The following is a 14,231-nucleotide window of genomic DNA, read 5'->3' on the forward strand; positions in this document are numbered from 1 at the left end:
TTGTAGACCAGGCTGGCCTCGAACTCAGAGATCCACCTGCCTCTGCCTCCTGAGTGCTGGGATTAAAGGCGGCACCACCACTGCCTGGCTAGCCCTTTTTTTTTTTTTTTTTTTAAGATTTATTTATTTAACATATATACACACCAGAAGAGGGCATCAGATCTCATTATAGATGGTTGTGAGTCATCATGTGGTTGCTGGAAAGTGAACTCAGGACCTTTGGGAGAGCAGGCAGCGCTCTTAACCTCTGAGCCATTTCTCCAGCCCCCCTATAGCCCATTTTTAACTGGATTATTTGTTTTCTTTATGCTCAGAATTTTTCAATTCTTCACATATTTTAGATTCCAACCTCTATCAAATTCTTAACTGGTAAAAATTTTTCCCCAATCTGTAGAATGCCAACTTGCACAAATGATGGTGTCCTTTCTTGTACAGAAGCTTCATGCACTATTTTCAATAACCAAGATACGTAATTAGATGCCCATCAATAGATGAAAGGGTAAATAAAATTGGTACGTGTATACTATATAATTTTGTTCAGCATAAAAATGAAGTCATGTCTTTTTTAGGGAAAGGGATGGACCCAAAGGTGAGTAAATTAAGCAAAATAAGTCAAAAACAGAAAGGATACTGCAGGTTTCCTTTCATTTAAGACCATCTGCATTTTAAAAATATGTACGTGTGTGTTTGCACATACACACACACACACACACACACACACACACACACACACAAACAGAACGAAGACTGTTTGAGAGCAGAAGGGGGGCCAATGAAGCACCAGATAGGATAGAAGGGGCAATATCTGAAGAGTGGAGTTTGAGAAAAGTACAATGATGCATGTATGAAAATGTTATGAAACCCATTATTTTTGTTGTTGTTGTTTTGGTTTTTTGAGACAGGGTGTCTCTGTGTAACCTAGGCTATCCTGGACTCACTTTGTAGACCAGGCTGGCCTCGAACTCACAGTGATCCACCTGCCTCTGCCTACCGGGATTAAAGGCATGCGCCACCATGCGTGGCTTGAAACTCATTATTTTTATAACTAAAAATGAAGTTTGAAATTGAAAAACAAATCGATGTAGGGCTGGAGAGATGGCTCAGCTGTTTAAAGTACTTGTTGTTTTCACAGAGGGCCCAGGTTACACTCTTACCACCCACACAGCGGCTCACAGTCGTCTGTTAACTCCGTTTTCAGGGCACTAATGTCCCCTTCTGTCCTCTGTGGGCACTGCACATATGCAGGGCATATACATACATGCTGTCAAAATACTCACACATGTAAAATAAATAAATGCATGTCTTAAGTTTTTAAATCAAAGTGCAGAAAGGAGACTTGGTCTTGAAAGAAGCAGAGTAAAAAGGTGCTGAAAACATTAGCTCGCGGAGCTAAACAGCTCACACGTGAATCTGGGCCCCTTCACCTAAAAGCTGTGTGGTGTTGCATGGCTTTGGGGACTTCATTCCCATCGGCACTAGGCACAGAATATTACCCTTTGGGGACTTCATTTGCATTGGCACTAGGCACAGAATATTACCCACTACCACTCAAGCAGATTCAAAGGTTTACAAGTCATGGTGAGATGCTGGCAAAAAATAATAAGCACTCAATTTTTAAATAACTGTAATAAAATGAAAGATGTATTATATTACTTTAAATGCCTTTTGTCTTTTAAAGCATAGATCAAAGAATATTAAATATTAATATCCAGTTAACAAAAATATGTGCTTCCTGGCAGCCTTTATTCATCCATAAGGCTTGTCAGATTTCTAGGGCTGTTTTCATCTCAAATTATTATCTTGCTCCTAAGGTTTTCCTGGGCTTTGCTGCCCCCTGTTGGACCCTAAGCATACTACAGAAATCAGAATGTTTTGAACAAAGCTTTTCACAGACCCGTTGCTTCAATCCAGGAGTGAACTCGCACCCCTTCTGAGTTACTCTCACGGAATTATTTGCTTGAAAATATGTCTACTTACTTCCATTCTTTGACGTTCTCGCACAATTCTTGGAAGCAATATCCTGCCTAATAGAATTCATGGGGCAGCTCTCACATCAAGTCCCTTGGCATGTGGCCCCTTGGAGAAAGCATGACATACACAATGGAGTGGGTGATGACTGTGCCTTAGAGAGCCGGACCCCACATAAAGGAGCTGTCGTCAACAAACTGGCAGAAGCCAGTCAAGTGAAGAGGAAGCCATGGAACCTTCTGAAAAGCACCAATTGGATGTGCCAAGTCAGAGCAGCCAGTTCAGGTGACATCGTGAGAGAGACTGAGCTGGGCATGGGGATGCACACCTGCAATCCCACTGCTAAGGGGCTGAGGCAGAAGGATCTCCAGTTTGAGACTGGGTGAAACCTTGTCTCAAAATAAAATAAAGAATATATTTCTGCTGGTGGAGAGCATGGGTGGCACGTGTGAGGACACTGTTTCAGTCCCTGGTACCACAAAACGTTTTAGAGAAAGTTTATTCTACAATATCAAGACCAGAAATCAATTTCAGCAGTTAAAAGACTAGAGCAGCCCTAGAGCAACACTAAATGTATCCGTTGGCAGAAACTAACAGCCTGGAGTGAAACCAGTGCCAGCTGATGACATGCCTCTTCCCAACCTCTCAGAACCCTTTCTCCTCCATACAACAGGAAAAAGGAGTCAATTGCTACCACCAGAAGCAACGCGTAAGCCTGCACTGCGGTGCCGCCTCCTTCTCTTCCCTCCCCCTTTGCAGCAGGTCTTACACCCATGCTTGGATAAGCCCACTATGTGGACTCAGTGGGTTGTCTATTTAAAGTATATCGAGGTGGGAGAAGAAAAGGATGGGAAAACAAAGGACAAACTAGAGGGGAAGGGATTGGTGGGGTGAATTTTATCAAAACACATTATACACGAGTACAAAATTCTCAAAACACTTTAGAAAATTCTAAGAAGAAAAACTAGAATGGCCTGCATTTACTTCCATTGACTTCCATTTCCCCAGCCTGCATTCCCCAGTACTGGAAGGTTGCTTTGCTCAACTACACTATTACTGAATTTAGATGGAAGTCACAGAAGTGCCCATACTACCGAACTTTTCTCAACTTTTCCCTTGTGGAGGAGATGGTAATGATACACAACCCAACCACAATGCACCATTTGCAGTTTCCAGGATAACACTTCAGATGAACCCCCAGCCCCAAAGCCACTCCGCTAACTCCTTTAAAATGCCCCTCCCAGGCCTGAGGTCCAATGGTAGAACCCCCACAGCATGCTTGGGGCCCAAGTTCCATCCCCAGCACTATAATCCCTACCTAAACTTACTAACCAGACTATAAAACACAATGTGTGTATCCAACACACCACAATGCCCAAAACAGACTGCTAGGACAGCTCCAATCTTTCTAATATGAGCACTAAAAATGTCCCTGACTCTTTCAGGCCTAAAAATTCTGACTGCCTGGGAAACCTAAATTCTCAGCAAGCCACCCTCAACTCAACAGCTTCCTGTAGGATAACCACTAGGGAAGCCTGGAATGGTCAGCACACAGGGTGGTTCCTAACCGGTTATCCACCCAGAAGGCTGGGAGCAGATGTGGTTAATAGCATGTTGACCTTGGCATTATCATGTACTTTACAGAGTTTGACAGTCATGTCTAATTGTTAGCTCACTTTGTGCTTTACTGTGCACCCAAGAATGAGTTTATTCCCAGGAAAATTTTCACCAAGTTGTGCTGAGCTTAAATATGCCTAAAATAGGAGCTGGAGAGATGGTTCGGTGGTTAGGAGCACTGACTGCTCTTCCGAAGGACCTGGGTTCAATTCCCAGCACCCACATGGCAGCTCACACCTGTCTGTAATTCTGACACTTTCACAGACACGCATGCGGGCAAACACCAACACACATAAAACAAAAACAAATTACTTTTTAAAAAATATGCATTGAGCGGGCGTGGTGGCGCACATCTTTAATCCCAGCACTCGGGAGGCAGAGGCTGGTGGATCGCTGTGAGTTTGAGGGCAGCCTGGTCTACAAAGTTGAGTCAGGACAGCCAGGGCTACACAGAGAAACCCTGTCTCAAAAAACCAAAAAAATTAAACTACCCAAAGTCAGACTCCCAAAGTTTGAACCAACTACGACAACCAAGTCATGTTGAACGAACTGCCTTTTCGCCTCCCGTGGACAGCTACCCTGGTGGCTGTGGTCGCAGAAGCCCTCCCTCCACGGCTTCCTGTGCAAATGTCGCCACCAGTTAATGCACTAACAACAACCTCAGAGACTATCATGTGTTGATGTTGTACAAGGAATTACAGACTTCCTCTTGAAATAATTTTACTAAAAAATCTTGCTCAGATCTGAATCCCCCACTTCTCTCCTTTTGTCTTGTGGTTATTGGCCTGTTTGCTCTACATCTTTAGCTTTCCCTGCAGTTTCCTAGGAACACTCTAGTTTACAAGGAAGAAGTAGTTGTATGGGCCCCAGCTAACCCAGCAGCACTGAGTACTGCATGCTGCAAACATAGGTTATGAAGCTACATCCTCTGGTGACTCTCCACGTTTATGTATTTGTGTATAAGGTTGTTGGCTGCAGTTAGCAACGTACATATACATTATTCTAGGTCAGAAGCATTAAGAGTACATAAAGTTAAGATTAAAACCACCATGTGTTACTGGGAATTGAACTCAGGCCTTCTGGAAGAGTAGACAGTGCTCTTAACTGCTGAGCCTTCTCTTAAAGGAAGGTTAAATGCAGTCTTAAAAGATCTCAGTGAGGCCAAGCAGTGGTGGCACATGCCTTTAATCCCAGCACTTGGGAGGCAGAAGCAGGCAGAAGCAGGCAGATCTCCATTAGTTCGAGGCCAGCCTGGACTACAGAGTGAGTTCCAGGACAGCCAGAGCTGTCCTGTCTCCAACAAACAAAACAAACAAAAAAATCTCAATGGTTCTAACTTTGCTGTGAGGCCTACCAAAAATGTAATCACCTCAAAGGCCTTGGGCGACCAGCATCCAAAGGGAACAAGTCTCCTAAGTGCTGCAGGCAGAGCAGGAGCTGTAAGTTCCCAGCCACCCTTCTCACGCTAGCTGTTTCTCAGGCTTGGAAGATTTAACCCGTAGTAAATGACAAAGGACAATGTCTAGAGGCGTTCCTGGCCCCTAAGCCGAAGTTGGGGGTATATACGCCATCCCCTACAAAGGATACCCCTGTCCTAAAATGCTAGTGCACAAACAGTAATTCTGGGGTTGCTGCAGTACATCTTTAGCTAACCTTTTGAAACGTAACTGCCACTGGAAACCTGAGCCAGACTACTTAACAATGTTTTTTCAAGTTTAGTTTTGTTCTGTTAGGTTTTTGGCAGGGTCTTATATACACCCCAGACAGGGAACTTTGCAATCCTTCTGCTTCCACACAAGTGCTAGGATTACAGGCCTGTGCTACCATGCCCACCTCGGTATCTTAGTTCATGAAGAAAAACATTTCCTAACATTTAGTTTCACTTGTTTGGCCAACAACACAAAGAGCTCGATATAATTAAAATGACAAATCACAACAGCATACACAGTATAAATACAATACAGAATCAACTAAGATTAAGAACTGGTATACTAAGACTTTAGATATAATAAGTTTTATTTATCTGGTGGTACTTGATGCTCCCAGGGCACCATACAACAAAATTTAAAAATACAATATAAAAAAAAAAATCAAACAACCAAAGAAATTAATTCCATCAGAGGGCAATGGCCCACAGAAAAAAAAAAATATAAGCCCAGAGAAGAACCCACCCTCTGTCCACTTAACATTAATTCTTCCTAAGTTTTGCCTTAAGAAACATCAAAATAAAGTGCTAAAGAAAAGTCTTTGAAAAGAGTTAAAACTTCACATAGCATCTTTCACTAGAGTTTATCCCAAAATGCTTTCCTTATTTAATAAGAGCATTAAACAATCCAAATATCTTTGAGCCTCTATTTGGTCTTAATCTTGAGGTCATGGCCTTTAGCATGTTCTTCCTTTATCCATACTCAAATCACCTCCACCAGCAAAATGTCACGGCGAGGGTAAGCAGTGTCCTCTGAGATGTATTTCTACTGCAAAGCTTATTTTCTTAAGCTATGGTAAGTATTTTAATTGATAATGCAGTAAAAAATTTCACAAGTGGTTTAAAATCAAAATTTAACTTTGGGAACTAATTGTATTCAATTCTCAAGATTAATAATTATCAAGGTTATTTTGAAATCAACTATACAAAACAGCAATATTTAGAAATGCATGGGGTATGGCTAGAAAATGGCTAAGAACAGGAAGAGGTTTTGGAATCTACGCTTCCACCAGAGACTTTGTTAACAGTCAGAAGCACAAGCTGCCTAGTGCTCCTAGAAGTCCAGCTGTGGGAGTCATATGCTAGCCACACTGACGGCAAAACTTGTTTCTGTTTAGAATCCACAGAAGTGCAAACAGGGATACAAAACAGTGAAGGGTCAACAAGGTTTAAAAACAAGAAATTTGGGGCATAAAATGAAAGAAAACTGACTCATCAATTGCCCCAAAACACTAGTCTTAATGCTTGGTTCTCAAGAACTGAAAGGGCATTTTGGTTTATACTCACACTTGAACCAACATAATCTCTGACCGCTACATACAAATTAAGCAAATTGAGACATTTTTGCTTCTGCCATTTCACAGCATCCGGGTACATAAGGACTCTGTGCTCGCCCCTTCCATTACTGGCTTCAGAAGGTAAAGGCCGGGTCATATGCAACTGCAGTCCCTCCCTCTAAGGAGAGTGGCTAGCATTCAGCAGGTGCTCAGCAATGGCACACCACAAGAGCCAAAGCCTATCTTACTATACTAGCATCTCTTAGCCTCCTCCCAACAGGAAGAGCACAGTTTTGAAGTATAGATAGCTTTTCCACTGTATAAACAGAGAACACCAAGAGTTGGAGATGATGTAAAATACATCCCTCATGCCCATTCAGAAAGCATTTTGAGAAGTCAAGAGGTGAAAGGTGCTATGTAAATTAATATTCAAGACAGTTCAAAGTGCTATGTTGCTATGGTGATTGAACGCTTATGCTACATCAAGGGGACACCCCCGGAGCTACTCTTCTCACCATCAACAAAACAATGGACTGTGACAAAGAGGCCATCACTTTATAGTCTGTGTTCTGCTAACTGTTCCATAATAAACCAGGCAACAGAAAATGAAATTAAGCCACTTATTCTACACAAACCAATACTTAACCAAAGTTCTGCATTTTACAAGTTATATTCAAAAAACACACACAAATTAGCATTTTGTACATGAATGTTTATTTCTCAATTAAACATTCCCTTTAAACACAAGGAATGAATTCTAAATCTTCATAAAGATGAATAAAAAAATGATATCCCTCCAGTATAGTGCGTGTAATCACTGTGTCCTTGGTCACTACTGGCATTTACTACTTAACGTCAAAAACAAAAGTTATTAAAAATCATGCTACTGGATTTCTACCCCTCCTCTATGACCAGCTCTGCACTGGTCGGCAATGTTTTACAAGTTTATATCATCAGATTGAAGCAAGTTTTAAGATGTGAAACAGCTTTGTTAGACACAAAATAAAGTTACAAGATATAGTCAAGTTCGTAACGAATATAGGTGTTCTTATCATCATTGTAGATTCTTGGATAATGTGCTATGAGAGCGTCCTGTGAGCCGATGTAGATGGAGTTGTAAATTTTCCAGTACACATCTCTGACTTTCCGAGCTGGATGAAACAGACCCTAGAATAATTAAAAGGTAGAGTTACTTCTATTTTTAAATATATATATTTAATACTACTACAGACTATAAAAATTTTAGACATATGTTTGTCTTTATTTTATATTTACGAAATAACATTTAATCCCAACAAGTGGGGGGCGGGCGGCAGTGGACAGGAAGATCTATCTAGGAACTCAAGTGTTGGCCTGGTCGACAAAGTAAGTTCCAGGTCAGCCAGGGCTACATAGTGAGACCCTGTCTCAAAAATCAAATCAAACACTAAGTACTTTCTTTGAGGAGGGAAGAAAAAAAAAAACATGGAAACTACACAAAACAGTGATGGGTAAACACAAAACCTAACTCACATCTCAACACAGAACTGTCTCCCACATGGTAATTAGAGAGTAACTTACTTCAACATATTAAACTAAATAGTTTTGAGTGATTCTACATAAAAACAACAAACAAAAATTCACCTACCTGTAAGCAATACTGCAACATTCTGCATGGTCCGATAGCAACCCTGAGGCCCTCCAGGGCTCCCATAACTGCCTGGATTACATGGGGAGATGTCTCAAACACATTAGGCCATACGTAGTTCAGTAAATGATTCAGAGAATCTTCACAGCCAAATCCATAAACACCAAGTGACATGTGTTGTACCACTGCACTAGCTGTCTGTCTGTGTACAAGGTCCCTATAATGGAAGGGAAAAGTCTCTTTAATTAGTCTCAATTTTATAAGAAACATTCATTTTCACATTAGGAGCTAAATTATACTCAACATTTGACTCTCAAAAGTCATTTTAAATTCTGTAACCTTAAATATTTGATAAGTTGATACCAGCACATAAAATTAAATTTACTCTCAAATTAGCATAAACTCACTCAAAAATTCAATTTAAGAGAAAAATCAGTTAGGTTTTTAAATCTGCACAAATAAAAACTTGCATCTTCTGGTGGCATCTGACTTTGTGTTCATGACAAATCAATGTATTTACTCCGTACCTATTCTGAGTGCAAACATGAAATAAAAGTGCTTAGGCGTTTAGCAAAGAAATTTACAGCCTCTCAAAGGCATAAGAAAAAAGATCTGAACCTATTCAGATCTATCACTTATTCACCAAGATAAAGCAGTAGTTCTTATAAGTTTTCAAACTGAAGTATTCTCTTTTTAAAGTAATTTTCAATTGAGTTATTACCTCAACCTACACAGAATACATTATTTTTTATTTTATATTCATTTTACATTTTATTAATTTCTTAAGAATTGTGTACAACGTGTCTTGTTTTTCTTGTTTTATTTTTTTCTGGTTTTCCAAGACAGGGTTTCTCTGTGTAGCCTTGGCTGTCCAGGACTTGCTCTGTACACCACGCTGGCCTCAAACTCACAGAGATCCACCTGCCTCTGCCTCCCAAGTGCTGGGATTACAGGCGTGCACCACCATGTGCGGCAAGCACAGTTTTTTAAAATAAATATAGAAGCAACAAATATTATAAACTCTAGAATTAAAGTGAAATACTGGCAGGCAAAAATAAAATAAATCATTTTTTAAAAAGCCAGGTATGGTGGCACATGCCTGGCATCCCAGCAGTCGTGGAGACAGAGCTAGGTGGATCTGTGAGGCCAGCCTAGTCTACAAAGCAAGCCCACTAACAGCCAAGGACTCACAGAGTTAACCCTATCTCAAAACAAAAAAACTTTCTAAAATAACTGAGAAGACAATAAAGTGTTGGGGGATGGTCTGATGGATTTTGATGCTAATTACAGCTTGCTGTCTCTGTGACCCAATTTTTGCTTAATAAAAAAACAATTCCCACCTGGGCAGGACAGAAGATAGGTGGGGCTAGGAGAGAGAGGGGGGAATTCTGGGAAGAAGAAAGGATAGCCAAGAGGAAAAAGGAGAGAGACCTGAAAGGAAGAAAGAGAGGAAGGCCACCATGGGTTAGTTGGAGGAGAAGCCCAGATGAAGAACATTAGCAAGTATTTGGGATTATGGATGGGAGGTAGCTTGATAGAAGTTATTAGAAGCAGATGGCATGGGACTGAGGCAGGGATCCCATGCCTGCCCCACTATGGGAGGTGATTTAGAAGATTGATATCTGTCCTGCCCCAGGTTAACTAAGGCTATTTTAAAATATAACAAGTGTCTGTGTCTTGATTGATCGCTAGCTGGGCCTACTGCTAATACAGATAATACATGTAATTTAAAAACAATAATAAAAGAATGCAAAAGGCATATGAAATTATTCTGGTGACTGGTGAAAATTTTAAAAAGTACATTTGACGGAAGTCTGAATTTTCCAAAAAAATGAATTTGCTATATTGAATTTGCTATATTAACTCAGAATATAAAATTCAAATATATTTTACAACATAATATTCAAGGGCCTTTCTCCTTGTAAAAAAACAATCCCCCAAACAGAATGTCCTGCCAAACTTTCGACTCTATCAGTTTTATTTGTAGTCAACACATGAAGAGACAAGTCGTGTATACTTTACTGTGATTACTAATCTGTCTCTGTAATTTACCTCTATACTTTCTGGTGCCACACTAAGTCAGTTTAAGTTGACCTTTATGAAGGTCCCTGAGTGACTCTGGCTATACTGAGACTAACTCCAGGTCTTTGTGCATGACAGGCGTGTGCCTTACCCCGCCTAATTTTCAGAATGCGGTTTTGAGACAGTGCAGTCTTAACATGCTGCACAAGTCGGCACATACTTTTTGATCCTCCTGCATCAGCTTCTGTGGTAGTTGAGACTTCAGGCTATTGTGGCCAGTTTAGTGAATAACTTTAAGCTGTGCACTAAATAAGCAGCTAAAATTGCTTGAACCTTACTTACACTTTCCTTTGTAATCTTGTCAGGTACAATTAATTCTGTACCTAATCTAGAGAGTAAACTGTAGCAAGACTCTTACCTTGTAACCCAAAAGTACTGAACTAATGCATACTACGTGAACACTGGGGACCTGCAAAGGAAAGACTCTGGCAAACTCATCTGCTGACAATGTGGCTCATTTGGTAGAGCACTGTTAGCATGTATGGAGCCCTGAGGTCCTACACAGTGCCAAATGAAACCAGGCACGGTGGTACATGTCTACAATCCTAAAACTCTGGAGATAGAAGAAGTGAGAAATGAAGTTTACAGCCATGTTCAGCTACATAGTAAGTTCAAAGCCACCCTGAGTGACCTGAGACCCTATCTCACAAAACTACAGGCTTCTCTGCCACACTGATTAATTCACCTTTCTCCCCCTAATTGTTTAAAAAAAAAAGGGGGGGGGGGTGAATCACTTATCGTGTTTCAAAATCCACTTAGCTTAACACATATGAAAGGACATAACGGGTAGGAGACTTGGAAGAAAAAAAAGTCTAGATAACCCACTGTAACAAATATTAAGGTAAGAAATTATACTTATGCGAAATAATCCTTAGTAATATTTCTTCTTTAACAATACAAGTAGGTCATTTAAAAGTTATCTTAATAAACTCTAAAATGAAACATAATTGTTAATTATTTTTCTGAACCTGGTTTTAGTCACTTACCTATCCATCAAGGCATCCTCAAGTAAGGGTGTTACAGCATAGATATAGTCTTTTCCCATCTCACCGATATACTCAAACAAGAAGGAGAGTGACTTTAACACTCCATTTTGAACATTAAGTTCAGGAACTCTGTATTCATTCATTAAGGCAGGGAGTACAGTGAAGGGTGAGCATGTTTCAGCAACAATGGCTATTGCTACAGTCGTACAAACCCTGTTCTGCCTTTCCTGGACTTTGAGGTTGTTTAAAAGCGTAGCCAATACATCATGAGGGCTAAAAAGAAAGAAGAAATATGTCAGCAAGTTACCATACTTGTTATACTTGTTGTCAGAGGGGGAAAACTGCAAAGAAATGGAATAAGATTAGTACTCATAATTGGTTCTCACTTTAAACTTTTTGAAACATCAAGAAATGTAAATGTCCTTGAAGCCAGTCAGCCTTATCCAAAACACTGCACTCCCATGCTCACATAACATCTGTTCCTCATCTTCCCCGGGAGCCCTGCTCCCATGTTCTTTTTGAGTAGGATAACCCAGCCTAGCTCTGGCTGCCTCCCACGAAGCTTTTACAGACTTCCTTTGCTAAAGCTTAGAGAGACATTGGGGCTAATCAATTTTGCACATTATCTTTTTGCAGCAATTTTTAAAATCGGACCATCACTGAAACAAACAGTTCTACTGCCGAGAAATGAGAAGGGGTGTGTCTATCTGGAAGATAGAGCTACGTGACTCAAAGACGTCTGTGTGTTTTTTGAAATTATTTTCCAGGGGTTTTAGTTTCCTTTGTGCTTCAATAAGAAAACACTCTGAAGTGCTGAAGAAAGGGTTTAGTTCAGTTTCTCACAGCACATCCCTGAAGGACATCAGGGCAGAAAGCCAAACAGGAATTGCAGTACATCATGCGGGAATGTTGTTTCCTGGCTCACTTTTCCACTCGTGCTCAACCTGCTTTCTTATATAGCCCAAGCCCACATGCTCAAAGATGGTCTTACCCACAGAGACCAAGAATCAAGACAGCTTCTCACAGACATGGTCAGATGGTAAGATGCCTCTAGGCTGTGTCACGCTTACAGCCGAAGCTAACTAGATCAGGGAAAGTGTACATTCATACTCTCATTTTTTACAATTAACTGTTCCTTTCAAGTGAGTTCTGATGAAGAAGCAAATAACCATAAATGAATTCATAAAGCAGATCAGTCAGTAGATTGGTCTTGGAATGATGCAGTTTTAAAAACACATAAAGTGAATATAAGGTAAGAATTATAGAGCTCGTCGTGGTGGCACATGCCTTTAATCCCAGCACTCGGGAGGCAGAGGCAGAGGCAGGTGGACCACTGTGAGTTTGAGGACAGCCTGGTCTAAAAAGCATGTCCATGACAGCTACACAGAGAAAGCCTGTCTCAAACCCTCCCCTCCAAAACAAAAAACCTTGACTGTACCCTGAAAATAGAATTATTTCCCTCTCTGAAAATATCTGTATTCCAGTATGGGAAATTTTAAAGCCTAGTTCACTCAAAAGCTTAAGGAATTATTTTAAAATAGGGAAAGTCAGGCCAGTGGATACATGAAATGCTTTTTCTTCAGATGATTACCTACACTTTGCCTCAAGAGATATGCCTACATGGAAGTACCTTCCAGTGTTACACTCTACTAAAAAAGTACTCACCCAATGGCCTTTGCGATATAACCAAATGTGTTGACAGTAGCTCTTCGAATAGCTTTTTTGTGAGCTTTTAGGAGCTCTAAAAGCTCAAAGCAAATCCTCATCCACTCTCTTGCAGATACATATTCAGCTCCCCTATTTTAAAAAAAAGGAAGTAAATGAATTAATACTGTTGTGCTAGCAAGATGTTTTAATTTTCTTGTTTTTGTAGTGCTGGAATGAAACCCAGGGCCTCATGCACACCAAATAAGGGTTCTGCCACTGATGTACACACCTTACTCTAATGTGTATATTCAGCTCTGAAATCATCACTAACTCATCTTAAATATTACATGAACTCTTTTGTTAAGTGGTGGAGTACACCTTTAATCCCAACACTTGGTTGGTAGTTCTAAGTTTAAAACCAACCTGGTCTATATAGTGAGTTCCAGACCAGCCAAGGATATGCTCAGACATTGTCTCAAAGAAAAGAAAGTAACAAAAAGAAAGCAAGTCTGGCTTTGTTTTAAAACTACACTGCTGAGCGCCAGAAGTGGTGGTACACACTTTAATCCCAGCACCTGGGAAGCAAAGGCAGGCAGATCACTGTGAGTTCAAGGCCAGGCTGGTCTATAGAGAGTCTGGGACGGCCAAGTTACACAGAGAGAGCCTGTCTCAATGCTCCCCCAACTACAACAAACTACATTGCTAAGCCAGGCAGTAGTGGCGCACACCTTTAATCCCAGCATTTGGGAGGCAGAGGCAGGCAGATCTCTGAGTTTGAAGCCAGTCTGGTCTACACAAAGTTCCAGGACAGCCCTGGCTATACAGAGAAACCATGTCTTGGGTAAAACAAACAAGCACAAAGCAAAACATTTCTATTAATCTTGAATAACCAGATCGTATGTCCTTAGGTTAGCAAACTTGCTCAAGCAAAACGTGCTAGATGAACACAATTTGCTAAATCTAAAAAGAAATACTACCTATGAGAACGTTTAGTAATCTACTTGAAGTAAATAGGAGAGAATGTTGCCATGTAATCTGCTTACCTGTCAGCAATGCGTCCAACAAGATCGATACAATTCTCTTGTACTTTTTCATGCCTGTTCTTCAAGATGGGAGTGAGTCTAGGCAGGAGATCTTTAATTGGTGGTGTCATCTTATGCATTCCTATTTGACAGAAATCAAGGAACTATTAAAACATGAACTGCCAACCTCTTTCATTTTTCCTTTTACTGTGCAATCTAACACATAAACATAATTTTATAAGATACCTATGGATAATCTCACCAGATTCTAATTAGACTTAGACCTTTTTAAACCATTAA

General features: G+C 40.4%; 1 protein-coding gene across 2 annotated transcripts in view; it reads right to left on the minus strand.

Moving 5' to 3' along the window:
- Positions 1-7,258: 7,258 nt before the first annotated feature.
- Positions 7,259-14,231, minus strand: part of SF3B1 (splicing factor 3b subunit 1) — a 38,962-nt gene continuing 31,989 nt past the window's right edge. For both annotated transcript variants that reach the window (XM_084779449.1, XM_084779450.1), the window contains 5 exons: positions 13,953-14,073; positions 12,928-13,059; positions 11,263-11,535; positions 8,195-8,411; positions 7,259-7,734 (listed from right to left, as the gene is read on the minus strand). In XM_084779449.1, coding sequence (XP_084635575.1) covers positions 7,576-7,734; positions 8,195-8,411; positions 11,263-11,535; positions 12,928-13,059; positions 13,953-14,073 — 902 coding nt within the window. In that variant the 3' untranslated portion in view covers positions 7,259-7,575. The remainder of the gene's footprint in view (positions 7,735-8,194; positions 8,412-11,262; positions 11,536-12,927; positions 13,060-13,952; positions 14,074-14,231) is intronic.

Source organism: Acomys minous (genome assembly GCF_964271855.1).
Source record: "Acomys minous genome assembly, chromosome: 4".
NCBI classification, from domain to species: domain Eukaryota; kingdom Metazoa; phylum Chordata; class Mammalia; order Rodentia; family Muridae; genus Acomys; species Acomys minous.